General features: G+C 39.4%; 1 protein-coding gene across 2 annotated transcripts; it reads left to right on the forward strand.

Moving 5' to 3' along the window:
• The first annotated feature begins 1,850 nt into the window (after window positions 1–1,850).
• Window positions 1,851–3,017, forward strand: FOXR2 (forkhead box R2). Of its 2 annotated transcripts, none has more exons than XM_068961887.1 (2): window positions 1,851–2,428; window positions 2,642–3,017. In XM_068961887.1, the coding sequence occupies exons 1-2, from the start codon at window positions 1,851–1,853 to the stop codon at window positions 3,015–3,017; spliced, it is 954 nt and encodes a 317-aa protein (XP_068817988.1). The 2 variants fall into 2 exon arrangements, with proteins under 2 accessions (XP_068817988.1, XP_068817989.1); XM_068961888.1 differs by having other exon boundaries at window positions 1,851–2,409; window positions 2,626–3,017.
• Window positions 3,018–20,300: the final 17,283 nt, after the last annotated feature.

Here is a 20,300-nt window from a genome sequence, read left to right on the forward strand (position 1 = left end):
ATGAGTTTAAGCTAGCTCCAGGAATTGGTGATGGATAGGGAAGCCTGGCATGCTGCAGTCCAGGGGTCGCAAAGAGTTGGACACAACTGAGCGACTGAATTGAACTGAACTGAATATTCTTGCATCTTAAAAGATGAGTAGGTATCAGTTAATCCAAGGCGACTGGGAGTAGACCATTCCAAGTAGAGGTGGCAACTAGAGCCAGGAGCCATACACAAAAGATGGGGGGCAGGGAGGTATGAAAATCCCAGAAGTTCATTGTTTCTAGGAGGTGACTATGAAGCAAAGAAGCTGATGTGATAAATTAACCTGTAAAGGTAAACATAAATAGGATTCTGGATGGCCTTTTTTGCTGCATTAAGTCATAGGATTTTGTGTTGGTGTAGAGAAACAGGAGAGATCATAGTATAGTGAGTAAAAACACTCTCAGGCTGCCTGGATTTGAAACTCAACTCTGATGTTTACTCACTATCTGAGTTAAACTTTTTAAAAAAATCTTATCTTGTTTCCTTTATGAAGGGATAATAACAAAAGCATGTATTTCATAGGGTTATTTTGAGAATTAATGAGTTAAATCATGTATAGTGCTTACAGCATTCAGTTAAGTATTAACAGTTGATGTTATTATTATTAACTTTTATATTTATACAGTAGAAAGATCACTCTGGCTCTCTGTATGGAGGATGATTTGGGATAGAATAGGACAAGAATGGGGAGGAAACAATAGGGGTTTAGTTTGTCCCCTCAAGAGCTCCTGTTGACATTTGCTGGATATTTCTGAGGTATAGTTTTCTGTAATGATTTTAATGAAATCACATACTTTAGAGATGGATTTTATGAAGATTCAATTAAATTAAACCTTCCCATTTTGTTTTTCCTAAGAATGCCCGTGGGATGAACTTACTGGGAAGTCAAACTCTGGAGCTTTCAGAAACTTGCATTTCATAGCTAAGCTTTGAGAGCACAGTCCTCAGAGTACAGTTTAGAACTCAGTTTCTGAGAAGGTGCCCTGAGAGAAGGAAGCTGTTGCCCAGAATAAGACTGAAAATAGCACAGTTTATTTCTAGTATGGATTTGAGGCTAACAGTTTATCTTCTGATAGATTCCATCTTACTCTAAAAACTCAGGTTACATATATTGCTTTTATATAGTATTTTAAATATGATTGAGGCAGTGGGTATAATGAAAGGGTCAGAAGATCTTGGCTGTGGACCTAGCTCTGCTACTTACTTAGATATGTGGTCTTAATTATTACATAGATCTCAGTTCCCTTATCTGTAACATGAGATTAATAATACCCACTGTGTTATCTTACAGGACCGTCATGAGAATCAGTTGAGATCATCTATGTGAAAGCACTTGACAAAAGGCACTTTAAAAATGAAATGATTTTTTAAAACATTTAAGAATGACTCAAAATATAATGTTATACATGTACATGTTTGTTCCTTCATGAAATGAACTCAGCAAGAGTTGAAAGATATGCCAGACATGCACCTGTTATACAAGTCACCTTAGTTTGCCCATAGTTCAAGATTTATAGGTCCTCACAGGGAGACTCTGTGCTTCCAGTGAAAGCTCAGGAATTCTACCTTCAACTTTTTTCCTGCTAAAAAGTTCTTGTTAGTTACTTGTTTGTTTTGAGTTCCATTCCAGAACATTATGGTTTCTCCAACTCTAACCATTAATCAATGAGGCATTGGTGCCCCCCTTTCTAGTATATCTACCTTCTGACAAACTCTAGATGAGATATACTGCATCAAAACTGGCGCCTCAACAACGGCTTTGAAAAGTACCTCAGAGATCTCTGTCCTTTTAGAAGTTTGTCTCCACTCAGTTCTATACTAAAGATGGACCTAAAACTAAAAAATCCTGAATTCTGGTACAGTTTCCATGGCCAGATCCCAGGGCTGCTGGACTGGGACATGGGAAATGAGTTCTTCCTTCCTTGCACCACAGACCAGTGCCCCTTAGCTGAGCAGAACCTTGCCAAATACAGACTTCAAGTAATGGAGACTCCAAAAGTACCTCAAGAGAGAGGATCCAGTCCTGGAAAAGATCGTCCTAACTCTGAGCCCAACCTGTGGATGTGGGTGAATCCCAACATTGCATGCTCCCTTGACAGCCAGGAGACCCCAGAGCCCAGTAAGAAAAAGGATCTGGCACACATACTTCTTTCTCCTCAGCTACTCACAAAAGATGAAGTATCTAACTGCTCAGAGGCCACAGTGATGCAGTCCCTGCCATCTTCCTCCAGCAAGCAATCTCCCCTACAGAAGCAGATCACCTCTTTCTCCAGTGACAAGGAACGCACAGAAGATGAGACCAAGGAAAAAAATAGCAACTCCTCTGTGACCCTCCAGTCCCCAAACAAAGGGGAGTGCTTCCAGAGCCAGAAGCTATGGCAAGGCAACAGCCAAGAGAGGAAGTCCTGGCCGGCCACAGTGATGCAGTCCCTGCCATCTTCCTCCAACAAGCAATCTCCCCTACAGAAGCAGATCACCTCTTTCTCCAGTGACAAGGAATGCACAGAAGATGAGACCAAGGAAAAAAATAGCAACTCCTCTGTGACCCTCCAGTTCCCAAACAAAGGGGAGTGCTTCCAGAGCCAGAAGCTATGGCAAGGCAACAGCCAAGAGAGGAAGTCCTGGCCTCGTCCCCCCCTCAATTATGGTCACCTAATTGCTCTGGCACTTAGAAACAGCCCCCCCTGTGGCCTCAATGTGCAAGAGATCTACAGTTTCACCCAACAGCATTTCCCCTTTTTCTGGACAGCTCCATATGGGTGGAAGAATACCATCCGCCACAACCTCTGCTTCCTGGACAGCTTTGAGAAGGCGCCAGTCAGCCTTGAGGATGGGGCCAGTGCAAGGCCAAGGTCTGGCCTCTGGAGGCTTACTAAGGAGGGACACCGCCGCTTTCAGGAGGAGACTCGTGCCTTAGCCTCTGCTAGAAGAGAGAGTATTCAACAATGCATGAGCCATCCGGATGTTATGACTTCCCTCTTTGACCTTTGAACAACCACTGCTCCCTTTCTGGAACACTACCACCCTTACTGTGGCTACCTATGCACTGATTGGCCCTCATTAATCCCTAAACCCACTCTGCCTGGTAGGTGCCAAGCCTGTATTTAACTACTGCTTCAAGAATGGTATTAACAAAAAAGTGAGGGGTGGATACAGAGGAGGAGGCAAAAGCTTAGAAAGTTGAGTAAGGGCAGTGGCAGTTATTCTGCATTTTGAGCACAAGGAAATCTTAGGAGAAACAGCATGGAAGTTAAGGAGAGAAGAACATATTAAATGAGAAAAGGAATTCTGTTTCCTGGAGAGTATTCTCACACATGAAAGCAAATTGTGGAGTTTAAAACATCAAATTCAAGATGGAGTCAGACCTTTAAGTCTCAAATACTGTGTGAAGATATATAAGCATAAAGAGAACTGGGTTTGATGTTTGAAGCCTGAAGATTCAAATGTTCCCCTTCTACCATTCATCAGCTACATCTCCTTTTTCAGTGAACCATTTGACCCTTTAGGGCCTTTTTCCTTTTTTTGATCCTGGACTTCTCAGCCTTGCTCTGTTGCCATCCACCTTCAGTACTGAAAAATATTCCAAGCAGATACGTTTTTAGTTTGGATATTGAAAGTCCTTGAATTGAGCTTGTATTAACCCCAAGCCTTCAGTTGTCAAACCTTTATTGTGGATGGGTGTCAAGGTCCATCTGAGATTCTGAGTTTAGTGAGAGACAGACGTATAAACAGATATTTGTAATATAAATATAATAAAATAGATGTACAAGGTTGCCATGGAAATGGGGAGTTTTTTTTCCTAGGAAGGGCATTAAAAAAAATACGTTTGAGCTAGTTTTTAAGAATAAACAAGGATTTTATGGGCATATAAACTAGAGAAAAGACATTACAAAAAAATTACAGAAGGAACAGTATGAGCAAAGAAAATGCAGTGTTTGGGGGAATGGTAGGAAGTTCAGCACAGCTTAGCTATATTAGGGCCAAGAGTTGCAAGAAAGGTGGGCAAGAGGCTTTTCCTCTTTTACTTAGGTGTTTGTTGTGTGGGCTATTACGAACTAGGAGGTATAAGTGGTGTTTACTTAAAATAAAAACAATAATAAACACTTCAGCATTTGTTTTTCTAATTTCAAAATTCATTTTAATACCATTTCCATACAAATAGCTTCCTTTATCAGATTTAAGCATTTCTTTTTGCCTTTTATATTAATATATTGTTAAAGAAATATCCAGAAGAAAATATATTACATTTTAAGTATGTATTTAGGTGCAAAACTTTCAATAATGGGAATACAAAAATGCCTGTAAAACATAAAAGCAACAAAGTCAAGAGTTGTAGATCAGTTGAAACCTTTACATTTTTGTGATGGTCTATTATATCTCATACAAAACTATATTAAGATAGATTTCAAGCAACATTGAAACTATTTTCTTTGAAAAAGTAATTGTAAATGCTACTTCTGTATCGCTGCTGCTGCTGCTGCTGCTGCTGCTGCTGCTGCTGCTGCTGCGTCACTTCAGTCTTCAGTCATGTCCGACTCTGTGCGACCCCATAGACAGCAGCTCACCAGGCTCCTCCGTCCCTGGGATTCTCCAGGCAAGAACACTGGAGTGGGTTGCCATTTCCTTCTCCAATCCATGAAAGTGAAAAGTGAAAGTGAAGTTGCTCAGTCGTGTCCAACTCTTTGCGACCCCATGGACTGCAGCCTACCAGGCTCCTCCATCCATGGGATTTTCCAAGCAAGAGTACTGGAGTGGGGTGCCATTGCCTTCTCCTCTGTATCATTAGGCGAAGTTAACAGAATACCTTGGAATTAATAAAATATTCTGGCTATAAGTATTCAGCATTTGATTCTCTTTTTTTCAAAATTAGCACATAAGTAAAAGCCTGTTGTGAAATTAACAAGAATCATTTTATCACAAACTCTATTTTGAATAATTTTAATATGTCTACTTCTTAATTTTTCCAAAAAATGCAGTTTCACTTGCAGAACTGAATTTAAACTTTCTCCTGTAAATTGGCATCTTTAGACTTTGAAACACTATTCCATTTTTCCTGAACCTTCTTTCTGCTCTAGTTGGAAAAAGCAGTGGCTGGCATGACACTTCACTTCTTCAGTTACCTTAGATGATTCAGATGAAGGCAGATCTTCCCTTGAAAGACTATCTTGCTCCTGCTTTTCCTCTTCACCACTATCATGATACTTAAAGAGACCTTCATGGTTACTGCTTTCCAGAGGTCATCCTTTTTCACTGATGGCAGCTGCAATGCTTGCACGGCTATAACTATTCTCTCCTTTAGGAGGCTTCAAAGTCAGTTCTGGGAAAGCAAGGTGACATTCACCATTCACCACATAAATGAAAACTTTGTTAATGTCAGTAGGTGCTTTGGTATTTATCATATCTGGCATATAGTTAATACAGATATTAGTTCCCTTTTTTTTGCTTGCCACTTCTTTCTTACTGAGTTTGTGGGGTTTTCTTTTTTCTGTATTTATTTGAACCCAAACTTTTAGGCTAAGCAGAATGAGAAAAATACATGGATGGCACAGGGTTATATTAATTTATTTATGTCATAATCCCTTGATCCTGCACCCTGCATTTGTGGCCTCAATTTGAGAGCTATCTGAATAAGAAAGTTGGTTATTTTTGGTAATGTCTACATGCTTCTTTCCTCTGCTATTCTTTGAAGAGATTTCACCCTTTTCATCTTTAAACACAGTGTGAGGATTTCTATCAAACATATGTATCAAATCTCCCTTTCTCTAATTCTTCAAGAACTCACAGTTCTTCTGTATCAGTAGGCAAACTATCTTTTAACTGTTATCCTTTCTGCTAAATATGCTTCAAAATTGGAGAGAGGGTTGGAGAGAGGGTCAGTTTGAAGGATGCTAGTAATCAATTTTCCCCAACTCCTGTGTCACTTTTAGAATCATTTTCTGGAAAAGATTTTACCTGCCCATCACCAATTTCAGGAAATTCTTTGAAATAGAAATTCATATTTTCTTGATATAACTCTTGCCTAGCATTTTTTTTTTTACTGATACTGAAGCAAGCGTATAGCTTGCTTTGTAGAGCACTTATACTTTATTTAAAAGTGCAAGTTACTTCAGTAGCAGAGACACATCTTCTTGCCGTGAAAGCAAGAGGACAAAATGGTATGGTAGCAGTCTAAATATGGGATCTTTTTCAAACGACATCAAAATTACCTAATAGGATGTTCTGCCAAAGCTGGATTCTTTCTGCAGATTTGAGGAGTTCCATTTTCAGATGTCTCCTCTGGGTAAGTGACAGAGGTGGCAAAGACAGCTACAGGGGCCAAAAGGCTAATGATAGCAGGTTCCAGGACCACGGTCAGGAATGACAACACTGCGGGATTCAGGGTCAGCAACAAGACTGGGACAGGGGAGCAGCACGGATGCAGGGTTCAACAGGGAAGGTAGGGACAGAGAGGGGTTCAGTGTGGGCAGGGCTGAGTTCAGGCTCAAAGGCTCCAGCTTCCTAGTCCTTGGGAGTAATGCGAGCAATTTTGCTGAAGGGAAAGAGCAAGGTGGGGCTGCTCAGCCGCCCGCGTGGTGAAGCCTGGGGCAGTAACTAAAGTTTTCTAGAATACTTGGATGAGTTCCTTAACCTCAGAACCAATGACTGTAGTTGGCACCTTCTTCTGGCTCCACTCAGAAGAAGGCTGAGGTGACTTTTGTGCGTTTCTAGTCATTGAATTTTATACTAGCAGTAATAGTCGCACCTGTGCCACTGTCAATATTACCTCTAAGGTCACACACTACATTTACGGAGGAGCTTTTGAAAATCGAGGATAACAAATACACATTTAAAACTTGGAACTCAGTTTATCAGCCTCCCTACTGCCATATTATCACCGCCCCCAGCATCACTAGCCTCTGATTATAAGAAGAAAAAGCAAATGGCCACACCCACTTTAGGATGAAACGCTCTAAAATGACCAAATAAATCATGGAATCAGTTGTTCCCCCACCCAATTCACTGGGAAATCATCCCCAGAAACACTGAGAAAACAGAACAGGATTTGCCCCCTTAAAGAGATTAGTCTGGTAGGGACAGAGCTAGGTACATAATAGAAAGGAGCACATAAAGAGCCTGGATTTGGTCAACTCCACACACTATTTTACTACCATAAGCATGTTATTTCAGATCTTTCCCCTCGCTTATAAAACACACACACAAAAAAAATGGCTTTAGAGATTGCTATCAAGTTCCTTCTGTGAATAAGTGCTCTTTGTTTATTCTTCCTCACCATTTATAATTAATAACTGCATTACAGAAGACTAAGAACTCTGGGCTAGAGGTCAAATGGCACCACCAGTTGCTGTTCTCTCTTTGGGATATTGGGAATAAAAAGTGAAAATTAACAAACAGAAACCTCAATTAAAATAGAATTGAGAAGCCAAAAAAGGATGCTCTCACACACTAGGACCATAACAGAGCCCAATAACAAGAAGAAACACTTTCTCTTCTTCCCTGGCAAGAGCTCAGCCAATGAGAGACTCACAACTCAGCCAATGTAAAACCACTATACTTTGAACACTTAATTGCCAACGTTGTTGTTGTTCAGTGGTTAAGTCGTGTCCGACTCTGTGACCTCATGGACTGCACCACACCAGGCTTCCCTGTCCTTCACTATCTCCCTGGGTTTGCTCAGACTCATGTCCATTGAATCAGTGATGCCATCCAACCATCTTTGCCAATGAGAGACTCACAACTCAACTAATGTAAAGCCATTAAATTTTGAACTCTGAATTTTTCCAGTGAACTCTCTGTTTACTGCAGCCTTCCTAACTTCCCTTTTCCCTCTTTAAAAGAGTTGTCTCCTGGTTGAAGAAAGTTTCATGTGGATGACCATGACTGCAGACTCTGCATCACAATTCTTTGATGATCCCAAATAAAACCATTTTTGCTGTAGAAATAACTGTCAGTGTAATTGTTTTATGTCAGCATTTTGGTGGCCCATACAGGGATCCAGAAAAGACTCCCGATGGCTCAGGCTGGTGAGCAAATAGATGCATTACCAACATTGAGCTCATTGTTGCTCACTGCTTCTCTCCTTTACCCTGGGGTCTAAGGATGTCTTTATCCTAGATCCAAGCTTTTGCCTTTTTTTTCCCCTCATTTTGAAGCTTTCCAAGTTTTAGTTGGGATCTGTTTAAAGATTTCATCTTTTCTGGTTAAGGACTTGTTCTATAAGTACACATTTGTCACTTCAACCTGATTTTTCTTTTCTTTCCGTTTTAAAATCAGGCTCTTCCACTGGTGGTTGCTAAGGGTGAGGGTGTTTGTAGAGGGTGTTTGGAATGGGAGGTTGGGTTTAGCAGATGTAAGATTTTATATATAGAATGGGTAATCAACAAGGTCCTACTCTATAACGCAGAGAACTATATTCAATATCCTATAATAAATCCAAATGGAAAAGAATGTTTAAAAAGAATGTATCTAAATATATGTATATGTATAACTGAATGATTTTGCTGTATAGAAGAAACTAACACATTGTAAATCCACTATTCTTCAATAAAAATAGTGTTTTTTTAAAAAGGCTATTTCAACTGGAACTGTCAAGACTATGGTTTTTCCTGTGGTCATGTATGGATGTGAGAGTTGGACTGTGAAGAAGGCTGAGCGCTGAAGAATTGATGCGTTTTCACTGTGGTGTTGGAGAAGACTCTTGAGAGTCCCTTGGACTGCAAGGAGATCCAACCAGTCCATTCTGAAGGAGATCAACCCTGGGATTTCTTTGGAAGGAATGATGCTAAAGCTGAAGCTCCAGTACTTTGGCCACCTCATGCGAAGAGTTGACTCATTGGAAAAGACTCTGATGCTGGGAGAGATTGGGGGCAGGAGGAGAAGGGGACGACCTGGGATGAGATGGCTGGATGGCATCACGGACTCGATGGACGTGAGTCTGAGTGAACCCCAGGAGATGGTGATGGACAGGGAGGCCTGGCGTGCTGCGATTCATGGGGTCGCAAAGAGTCGGACAGGACTGAGTGACAGAACTGAACTGAACTGATGCTAGCTTTTGAGTTGATTCACTTTGGAACAGAAGATTTTCCTCCTGGAACTGGTTAGCCTTTAGCTCATTCCTTTTTGAACAGAAACTGTTCTATTGGAATTGCACTCTCTTAAGCCTTCAGCGTGACTCTTCCAAAATTGGATTATTTCATTTCAGCTCTGCTGTGCAACCTTTGATCTGGCTCCTTAGGGGCTAGACTGTTCCCTTAGAACAAGCTGAGTATTAGGCCTGCATGCTGTGTAAGCTGTTTAAGCAGTTTAAGCTATTTTAGCTGTTTGAGTTCCAAGGTGTTCAAGTTGCTTGAGCTATTGGGGCTGTTGAAAATTATTCTTTTACTCTACAAAAAAATAAAAACTTGTGAGAAATGAGATCCCAGTTATCTAAATATTTTGAAGACATCCCCTTTTACAGGGACTCTGGCTGATTTTATGTTTAAAACCATAGTCCTTTCTCATGCACATTTATAACTAAATGGACAGACCTAACCAAAGGAAATTTAGAACATGAAAGAACATTATGGGGAGCTTGTGAAATCCCCAAACTTACTTTCCTTGAAATTGAATTGAATTGGTTAACCATATCTCTGAAGTTTCCACAATTGAATAGAATGCATATTTCAATGGTATTTTGAGGCTCCCAAACATTATCAGGAGCCAAAAATTGCCCCAGAAAATAGGATTTTAAGATTAATTGAGGCAAACAAATAGTTAAAGAAAGGTAAGATGGCTTCCAAAGCTTCACTCTCCTCTTCCCCAGCTCCTTTGTCTCATGCCCCACCTACTCTCCCCCAGCTCCTAACCCTAACCCTTCTTTCTTTCTATGTCACCTACACTTCCTCTATGCTCTTAGTTCCCCCATGCTAATTCTCTCACCAAATTTCCCTTTTTTCCTGAAACTCTCCCCCCGCTACACACACACACTTTTTATCTGAACCAATCATAACTTGTCCCTTTGAACTTAAGCCTCCTGAAGATACAGAAGCTAAATCCTTAATTTCTTATATTCCATGAGCTAAAACTGAACTGCAAAGATGCTCTCAAGTAACCAAGGATCCTTACAGATTTGCTGAGGAATTTAATATAGTCACTCAAATTTATCAGCCTGGTTTCTCTGACTTACATCTGCTAGTTCATATGCTTGTCTGGGAAAGGCAGGCCCAGTATCGGATGAAAACCAGAAATTGTGAAAATCCTGAAAGGTCTCTAGAATTACAACTGGAGACCAGGATTGGGCAATCACTTGGCAATTTTATTGGGCCATAACTAGAGCTTCTCAAAAGCCTGCTGTTTGGAATAAGTTTCCAGGTTTGAACACAAAAATCTATTTGCGACTATTATAATTGACTTCAGTTTATTTTTAAAGAAAAGTCTGGTCTTCCTTCAGATGCTGTTTCAATCCAGGTAACTTTTAACTCTGTTTATTAATATGGTAAAATGGGATCTTTCCTATCTAGTATAAAAAGACCAAGATAGAATGGAAAACTATGTCCACTCCAGATTTTGTTAATCTTGCAAACCAGCTCTATCATACTCTAGATAAGTAGGGTAAAGGAAGAAAGCCAAATTTCTTACTCTACAAATCCATCAAAGAATCCAAAATAAACCAAAATCCTTCCTAGTTTCTGCTATTATTGCAAAGAGCCAAGACATTGAAAATAGATTGCCAAAGTTGTAAGTGTTTTAGGCACCTTCAGCCTCTAACAGGGTTCTCAGGTGGCTCAGAGGGTAAAGAATCTGTCCACAATGAGGGAGGCACAGGTTCAATACCTGGGTCAGGAAGATCCCCTGGAGAAGAGAATGGCTACCCATTTCATGGATAGAGGAGCTTGACAGGTTACAGTCTATGGGGTGCATAGAGTCAGACACGACTGAGAGACTAACACTTTCACTTTTCAGCCTCTCACCAGCTTTCCAACATCCTCCTAACTCTCAGTGATGGAGCACTGAGTCACTACAGGAGCTATTTTCAATCTTCCCTTCTCATCAACTTGGAGAAACATTTCTCCAGTTTGTGGATAAGTTTATTCCATTCCTAACTGAAACTGGAGCCATACTTTCAGTGTTCAGCCCCACTAACATAAAGCAGCTTCTGACTCACCTTTATCCATGATTTCTCTTGGAACTCTATCCAGGATTTCTTAGAGAATAACATGCTAGAATTTCCTTCTCCTGAAAGGAGAAATAATTCTAGAATTTGATGGTAATCATCAAAGCAGCCAAACAGGTAAATTAAAAGGTTTTTTGACGTATTACATGTGTTTCATCTCTGATGATACTAGAACTGATTCTGGAAACACTGACTACTTATCCATATTGAATAAGCTACCATTCCATTTATGGGGAAAATCTCCAATGATTATTGATAAGATTCATGGCATACCTTCCATTAAGATTCAGATAGGTCCAACAAAACCTCTTCCGAAGATTAATCAATACCCTATAAAGTAGGGCAGTCCTAAAATGGCAGAGCAATAGGATGGGGAGATCACTTTCTCGCCCACAAATTCATCAAAAGAACATTTGAACACTGAGCAAATTCCACAAAACAACTTCTGAATGCTGGCAGAGGACATCGGGCACCCAGAAAAGCAGCCCATTGTCTTCAAAAGGAGGTTGGAAAAAATATAAAAGACAAAAAGACAAAAGAGGTAGGGATGGAGCTCTGTCCAAGGAAAGGAGTCTTTAAAAAGAGAGAAGTTTCCAAACACCAAGAATTACTCTCACTGCTGAGTCTGTGGCAAGCCTTGGAACCACAGAGGGCAAAATAACCGGGAGGAAAAATAAATAATTAAAACCCACAGATTACATGCCCAACCGTAACTCCCCCAGAGAAGAAACAGCGCAGACACCTGGGTCCACCACTAGCAAGTGGGGGCTGGACTGCGCCTGAATGCCCCACAGGCAATCTGAGGGAACTAACTTGGGCTAGCAAACCAGACTGTGGGATAGCTACCATGCGAAAAGCCCTAACCTAAGAAACTGCCAGACCTGCTCACAGAACAAAGGACTGAGCAGAGCTAGCCCGATGCAGATCATCCCCCTCTGGTGACAGGCAGCCAGAGCTGGAAGGGGGCAATTACAGCCCCAGAGAGGCATTATCTACCAAACTGCAAGCAGGCTTCGTTGCTAAGACTTCTTGGGGTTCTGGACAGTCAACACCTGCCTGAGAAGGTGCACCAGTTGTACACCCAAACAACCGAGTGGCAGGGACGGGGGAGGCGATAAGTCACAGCGACTGTGCTCACCAAACACCTGGTAACCTGAGCTGCTCAGACCTAGGAAGGGCACAAAACAGAGGCTCAACCGAGTCTGTGCCTCTGAGGACTACCCGAGTACCTGAACCTGAGCGGCTTAGACCTGGGAAGTGCATACAACCCAGGGCCGGCCTCAGACAGTTACTGGCAGAGCACTAGAGCCTAAACAGTGTAGACAGGAAAAGCACAAACTCCATGAGTGGGGGCAAACACAGTGTGCCCAAGACACTGTGAGCACACACCAGTGTTATTTGTTTACAGCGTCCCTCCCTTCCCACAGTACGACTGAACAAGTGAACCTAAAAATGTGTCCACCATCGCCCCCTTATATAAGGGTGGAAATTAGACACTGAAGAGACCACCAAACAGAAGGAGCTAAAACAGAGGGAACCTCCATGGAAGTGACAGGTGCAATAGATTAAAACCCTGTAGTTAGTACCGACTACAAAGGAAGTGGCCTATAGATCTTGAGAAATATAAGCCAGACCAAGAAACTATCTGAAAATGAACTGACCCCACACTGTCCACAACAACACCAGAGAAAGCCCTAGATATATTTTTACTATTTTTATTCTCACTGTTTTTTTAATTTTTTAAGCCCTCCTTTAATTTTCATTTTTATAACCTATTATTACTTTACAAAAAGAAAAGAGAGACCCTATATTGTAAAGCAAACCTCATATATATATTTTATAATGTTGTGACTTTTTTTCTTTAATACTGTATTTTCGAAAATCCAACCTCTACTCTAGATTTTTAATCTTTGCTTTTGGTATTTGTTATCAACTTTGTACCTTTAAGAACCCAACCTTCAGTACCCACTTTTACTTGGGAGCAAGATTACTGGCTTGACTGCTCTCTCCCACTTTGGACTCTCCTTTTTCTCCACCAAGTCACCTCTATCTCCTCCCTCCCTCTTGTCTGCTCTACCCAACTCTGTGAAACTCTTTAAGTGTTCCGGACAGTAGAGAACACTTAGGGAATTGATTACTGGCTGGATCTGTCTCTCTTCTTTTGATACCCACCTTTTATCCTCCTGGCCAACTCTGTCTCCTTCCTCCCTCTTCTCTTCTCTGTATAACTCCGTGAACATCTCTGATTGGTCCAGACTGTGGAGCGCACATAAAGAAGTGATTACTGGCTAGCTTTCTCTCTCCTCTTTGGATTCCACCTCATCTCATTCTTGTCACCTCTATCTCCCTCCTCCCTCTTCTCTTCTCCATGTAACTCTGTGAACCTCTATGGGTGTCCTTCACTGTGGAGAAACTTTTCATCTTTAACCTAGATGTTTTATCAATGGTGCTGTATAGACAGAGAAGTCTTGATGCTACTGTAAAAATAAGACTGAAAACCAGAAGCAGGAGGCTTAATTCCAAATCCTGAGAACACCAGAGAGCTCTCGACTCCAGGGAACTTTAATCAACAGGAGCTCATCAAACACCTCCATACCTACACTGAAACCAAGCACCACCAAAGGCCCAACAAATTCCAGAGCAAGACATACCACGTAAATTCCCCAGCAACACAGGAAAATAGCCCTGAGCTTTAATATACAGGCTGCCCAAAGTCACTCCAAACCCATTGACATCTCATAACACATTTCTGGACACTTCATTGCACTCCAGAGAGAAGAAATCCAGCTCCACCCACCAGAACACCAACACAAGCTTCCCTAATCAGGAAACCTTGACAAGCCACCCATTCAAACCCACCCACAGTGAGGAAACTCCACAATAAAGAGAACTCCACAAACTGCCAGAATATAGAAAGGCCACCCCAAACTCAGCAATATAAACAAAATGAAAAGACAGAGGAATACCCAGCAGGTAAAGGAACAGGATAAATGCCCGCCAAACCAAACCAAAGAGGAAAAAATAGGGAATCTACCTGATAAAGAATTCCAAATAATGATAGTGAAAATGATCCAAAATCTTGAAAACAAAATAGAATCACAGATAAATAGCCTGGAGACAAGGATTGAGAAGATGCAAGAAAGGTTTAACAAGGACCTAGAAGAAATAAAAAAGAGTCAAAATATAATGAATAATGCAATAAATGAGATCAAAAACACTCTGGAGGGAACAAATAGTAGAATAACGGACTCAGAAGATAGGATTAGTGAAATAGAAGATAGAATGGTAGAAATAAATGAATCAGAGAGGAAAAAAGAAAAACGAATTAAAAGAAATGAGGACAATCTCAGAGACCTCCAGGACAATGTTAAACGCCCCAACCTTCAAATCATAGGAGTCCCAGAAGAAGAAGACAAAAAGAAAAACCAGGAGAAAATAATTGAGAAGATAATAGTTGAAAACTTCCTTATAATGGGGAAAGAAATAATCACCCAAGTACAAGAAACCCAGACAGTCCCAAACAGGATAAACCCAAGGTGAAACACTCTAAGACACATATTAATCAAATTAACAAAGATCAAACACAAAAAACAAATATTAAAAGCAGCAAGGGAAAAACAACAAATAACACACAAAGGGATTCCCATAAGGATAACAGCTGATCTTTCAATAGAAACTCTTCAGGCCAGGAGGGAATGGCAGGACACACTTAAAGTGATGAAAGAAAATAACCTACAACCCAGATGACTGTACCCAGCAAGGATCTCATTCAAATATGAAGGAGAAATCAAAAGCTTTACAAACAAGCAAAAGCTGAGAGAATTCAGCACCACCAAACCAGCTCTCCAACAAATACTAAAAATATTCTCTAGACAGGAAGCACAAAAAGAGTGTACAAACTCAAACCTAAAACAATAAAGTAAATGCCAATGGGATGATACTTATCACTAATTACCTTAAACGTAAATGGGTTGAATGCCCCAAACAAAAGACAAAGACTGGCTGAATGGATGCAAAAACAAGACCCCTATATATGCTGTCTACAAGAGACCCACCTCAAAACAAGGGACACATACAGATTGAAAGTGAAGGGCTTAAAAAAGATATTCCACGCAAATAGAGACCAAAAGAAAGCAGGAGTAGCAATACTCATATCAGATAAAATAGACTTTAAAACAAAGGCTGTGAAAAGAGACAAAGAAAGACACTACATAATGATCAAAGGATCAGTCCAAGAAGACGATATAACAATTGTAAACATATCTGCACCCAACATAGGAGCACCACAATATGTAAGACAAATGCTAACACATATGAAAGGGGAAATTAACAATAATAGAATAATAGTGGGAGACTTTAATACCCCACTCACACCTATGGATAGATCAACTAAACAGAAAATTAAAAACACAAAGTTTAAACGATACAATGGATCACTTAGACATAATTGATATCTATAGGACATTTCACCCCAAAACAATGAATTTCACCTTTTTCTCAAGCGCATACAGAACCGTCGCCAGGATAGATCACATTCTGGGCCATAAATCTAGCCTTGGTAAATTAAAAAAAAATTGAAATCACTCCAAGCATCTTTTCTGACCACAATGCAGTAAGACTAGATCTCAATTACAGGAGAAAAACTATTAAAAATGCCAACATATGGAGGCTGAACAACACGCTGTTGAATAACCAACAAATCACAGAAGATATCAAAAAAGAAATCAAAATATGCATAGAAACGAATGAAAATGAAAACACAACAATCCAAAACCTGTGGGACACTGCAAAAGCAGTGCTAACAGGAAGGTTAATAGCAATACAGACATACCTCAAGAAACAAGAAAAAATTCAAATAAATAACCTAACTCTACACCTAAAGCAACTAGAAAAGGAAGAAATGAAGAACCCCAGGGTTAGTAGAAGGAAAGAAATCTTAAAAATTAGGGCAGAAATAAATGCAAAAGAAACAAAAGAGACCATAGCAAAATCAACAAAGCCAAAAGCTGGTTCACTGAAAGGATAAATAAAATTGACAAGTCATTAGCCAGACTCATCAAGAAACAAAGGGAGAAAAATCAAATCAATAAAATTACAAATGAAAATGGAGAAATCACAACAGACAACACAGAAATACAAAGGATCATAAGAGACTACTATCAGCAATTATATGCCAATAAAATGGACAACTTGGAAGAAATGGACAAATTCCTGGGAAAGTATCTTTCCAAAACTGAACCAGGAAGAAATAGAAAATCTTAACTGACCCATCACAAGCATGGAAATCGAAACTGTCATCAGAAATCTTCCAGTAAACAAAAGCCCAGGTCCAGACGGCTTCACAGCTGAATTCTATCAAAAATTTAGAGAAGGGCTAACACCTATCCTACTCAAACTCTTCCAGAAATTTGCAGAGGAAGGCAAACTTCCAAACTCATTCTATGAGGCCACCATCACCCTAATACCAAAACCTGACAAAGATGCCACACAAAAAAAAGAAAACTACAGGCCAGTATCACTGATGAACATAGATGTAAAAATCCTTCACAAAATTCTAGCAATCAGAATCCAATAACACATTAAAAAGATCAAACATCATGACCAAGTAACGCCCATCCCTGGGCTTTATCCCAGGGATGCAAGGATTCTTTAATACCTGCAAATCAATCAATGTAATAACCCATATTAACAAATTGAAAAATAAAGCCATATGATTATCTCAATAGATGCTGAGAAAGCCTTTGATAAAATTCAACATTAACTTATGATAAAACTCTCCAGAAAGCAGGAATAGAAGGAACATACCTCAACATAATAAAAGCTATATATGACAAACCCATAGCAAACATTATCCTCAATGGTGAAAAATTGAAAGCATTTCCCCTAAAGTCAGGAACAAGACGAGGGTGCCCACTTTCACCACTACTATTCAACATAGTGTTGGAAGTTTTGGCCACAACAATCAAAGCAGAAAAAGAAATAAAAGGCATCCTGATTGGAAAAGAAGTAAAACTCTCACTGTTTGCAGATGACATGATCCTCTACATAGAAAACCCTAAAGACCCCACCAGAAAATTACTAGAACTAATCAATGAATATAGTAAACTTGCAGAATATAAAATCAACATACAAACATCCCTTGCATTCCTATACACTAATAATGAGAAAATAGAAAGAGAAATTAAGGAAACAATTCCATTCACCATTGCAATGAAAAGAATAAAATACTTAGGAATATATCTACCTAAAGAAACAAAAGAACTATATACATGTTGATGTATGGCAAAACCAATACAATATTGTAAAGTAAAAAAAAAAAATAAATAAAAAGAAAATAAAAATTCCACATATGGAAAAGAAAAGAAAAGAAACAAAAGACCTATATATAGAAAACTATAAAACACTGGTAAAAGAAATCAAAGAGGACATTAATGGAGAAATATACTGTGTTCATGGATCAAATGAATCAATATAGTGAAAATGAGTATACTACTCAAAGCAACCTATAGATTCAATGCAATCCCTTTCAAGGTACCAACGGTATTTTTCACAGAGCTAGAATAAATAATTTCACAATTTGTATGGAAATACAAAAAACCTTGAATAGCCAAAGCTATCTTGAGAAAGAAGAATGGAACTGGAGGAATCAACCTGCCTGACTTCAGGCTCTACTACAAAGCCACAGTCATCAAGACAGTATGGTACTGGCACAAAGACAGATATATAGATCAATGGAACAAAATAGAAAGGTCAGAGACAAATCTACACACCTATGGACACTTTATCTTTGACAAAGGAGGCAAGAATATACAATGGATTAAAGACAATCTCTTTAACAAGTGGTGCTGGGAAAACTGGTCAACCACTTGTAAAAGAATGAAACTAGAACACTTTCTAACACCGTACACAAAAATAAACTCAAAATGCATTAAAGGTCTACATGTAAGACCAGAAACTATAAAACTCCTAGAGCAGAACATAGGCAAAACACTCTCCAACATAAATCACAGCAGGATCCTCTAAGACCCACCTCCCAGAATGCTGGAAATAAAAGCAAAAATTAACAAATGTGACCTAATTAAAATTAAAAGCTTCTGCACAACAAAGGAAACTCTAAGCAAGGTGAAAAGACAGCCTTCGGAATGGCAGAAAATAATAGCAAATGAAACAACTGACAAGGAATTAATCTCAAAAATATACAAGCAACTCCTGCAACTCAATTCCAGAAAAAAAAACGACCCAATCAAAAAATGGGCCAGAGAACTAAACAGACATTTCTCCAAAGAAGACATACAGGTGGCTAACAAATACATGAAAAATGCTCAACATCACTCATTATCAGAGAAATGCAAATCAAAACCACAATGAGGTACCACTTCACACCAGTCAGAATGGCTGCGATCCAAAAATCTACAAACAATAAATGCTGGAGAGGATGTGGAGAAAAGCGAACCCTCTTACACTGTTGGTGGGAATGCAAACTATTACAGCCACTATGGAGAACAGTGTAGAAATTCCTTAAAAAACTGGAAATAGAACTGCCATATGACCCAGCAATCCCACTGCTGGGCATACAAACCGAGAAAACCAGAATTGAAAGAGACACATGTACCCCAATGTTCATCGCAGCACTGTTTATAATAGCCAGGACATGAAAGCAACCTAGATGTCCATCAGCAGACGAATGGATAAGAAAGCTGTGGTACATATATACAATGGAGTATTACTCGGCCATTAAAAAGAATCCATTTGAATCAGTTTTAATGAGGTGAATGAAACTGGAGCCGATTATACAGAGTGAAGTAAGCCAGAAAGAAAAATACCAATACAGTATACTAACACATATATATGGAATTTAGAAAGATGGTAACGATAATCCTGTATGCGAGACAGCCAAAGAGACACAGATGTATAGAACTGACTTTTGGACTCTGTGTGAGAGGGTGAGGGTGGGATGATATGGGAGAATGGCATTGAAACATATATAATATCATATATGAAATGAATCGCCAGTCCAGGTTTGATGCATGATAGAGGATGATCAGGGCTGGTTCACTGAGATGACCCAGAGAGATGGTATGGTCAGGGAGGTGGGAGGAGGGTTCAGGATTGGGAACACATGTACACCCGTGGTGGATTCATGTTGATGTATGGCAAAACCAATACAATAATATAAAGTAATTAGCCTCCAATTAAAATAAATAAATTTATATTGAAAAAATAAAAAAATAAAGAAAGAATATAAAAAAAAATACCCTATAAGTAAACAAGTCCCTTTTAGGTATAAAGCACCTAATAGACAATTAAAAGGCTCATGACTTCATTATCTCTTGTACTATCCCCTATAATACTTTTTAAAAACATTTATTTATTTTTTATTGAAGGGTAATTGCTTTATAGAATTTTGCTGTTTTCTGTCAAACCTCAACATGAATCAGCCATAAGTATACATGTGTCCCCTCCCCTTTGAAACTCCCTCTCATCTCCCTCCCCACCCCACCCCTCTATGTTGATACAGAGGCCCTGTTTGACTTTCCTGAGCCATACAGCAAATTCCCATTGGCTATCTATTTTACGTATGGTAATGTAAGTTGCCATGTTATTCTTTCCATACATCTCACCCTCTCCTCCCCTCTCCCCATATCCATATGTTTATTCTCTATGTCTGTTTCTCCATTGTTGCCCTGTAAATAATTTTCCTGTACCATTTTTCTAGATTCCATATATATTTATTAGAATACAGTATTTATCTTTTTCTGACTCACTTAACTCTGTGTGATAGATTCTAGGTTTATCCATCTCATTAGAACTGACTCAAATGCATTCTTTTTTATGGCTGAGTAATATTCCATGGTGTATATGTACCACAACTTCTTTATCCATTCATCTGTCGATGGACATCTAGGTTGCTTCCATGTTGTAGATATTTTAAATAGTGTTGCAATGAAGAATGGGAATCATGTGTCATTTTAAATTTTGGTTTCCTCAGGGTATATGCCTAGGAGTGCGATTTCTGGGTCATATGGTGGTTTTATTACTATGTTTTGAAAGGAATGTCCATACTGTCTTCCATAGTGGCTGTATCAATTTACATTCCCACCAACAGTGCAAGAGCATTCAATTTT

Source organism: Capricornis sumatraensis, chromosome X (assembly GCF_032405125.1).
Source record: "Capricornis sumatraensis isolate serow.1 chromosome X, serow.2, whole genome shotgun sequence".
NCBI lineage: Eukaryota > Metazoa > Chordata > Mammalia > Artiodactyla > Bovidae > Capricornis > Capricornis sumatraensis.

Excerpts from the sequence above, each read along its gene's own strand:
- FOXR2 (XM_068961887.1), top strand. The coding sequence starts at position 1,851 with ATGGACCTAAAACTAAAAAATCCTGAATTCTGGTACAGTTTCCATGGC. Across the intron at positions 2,429-2,641 it reads GGCAACAGCCAAGAGAGGAA|GAAGTCCTGGCCTCGTCCCC; the intron begins GTCCTGGCCGGC and ends CAGCCAAGAGAG.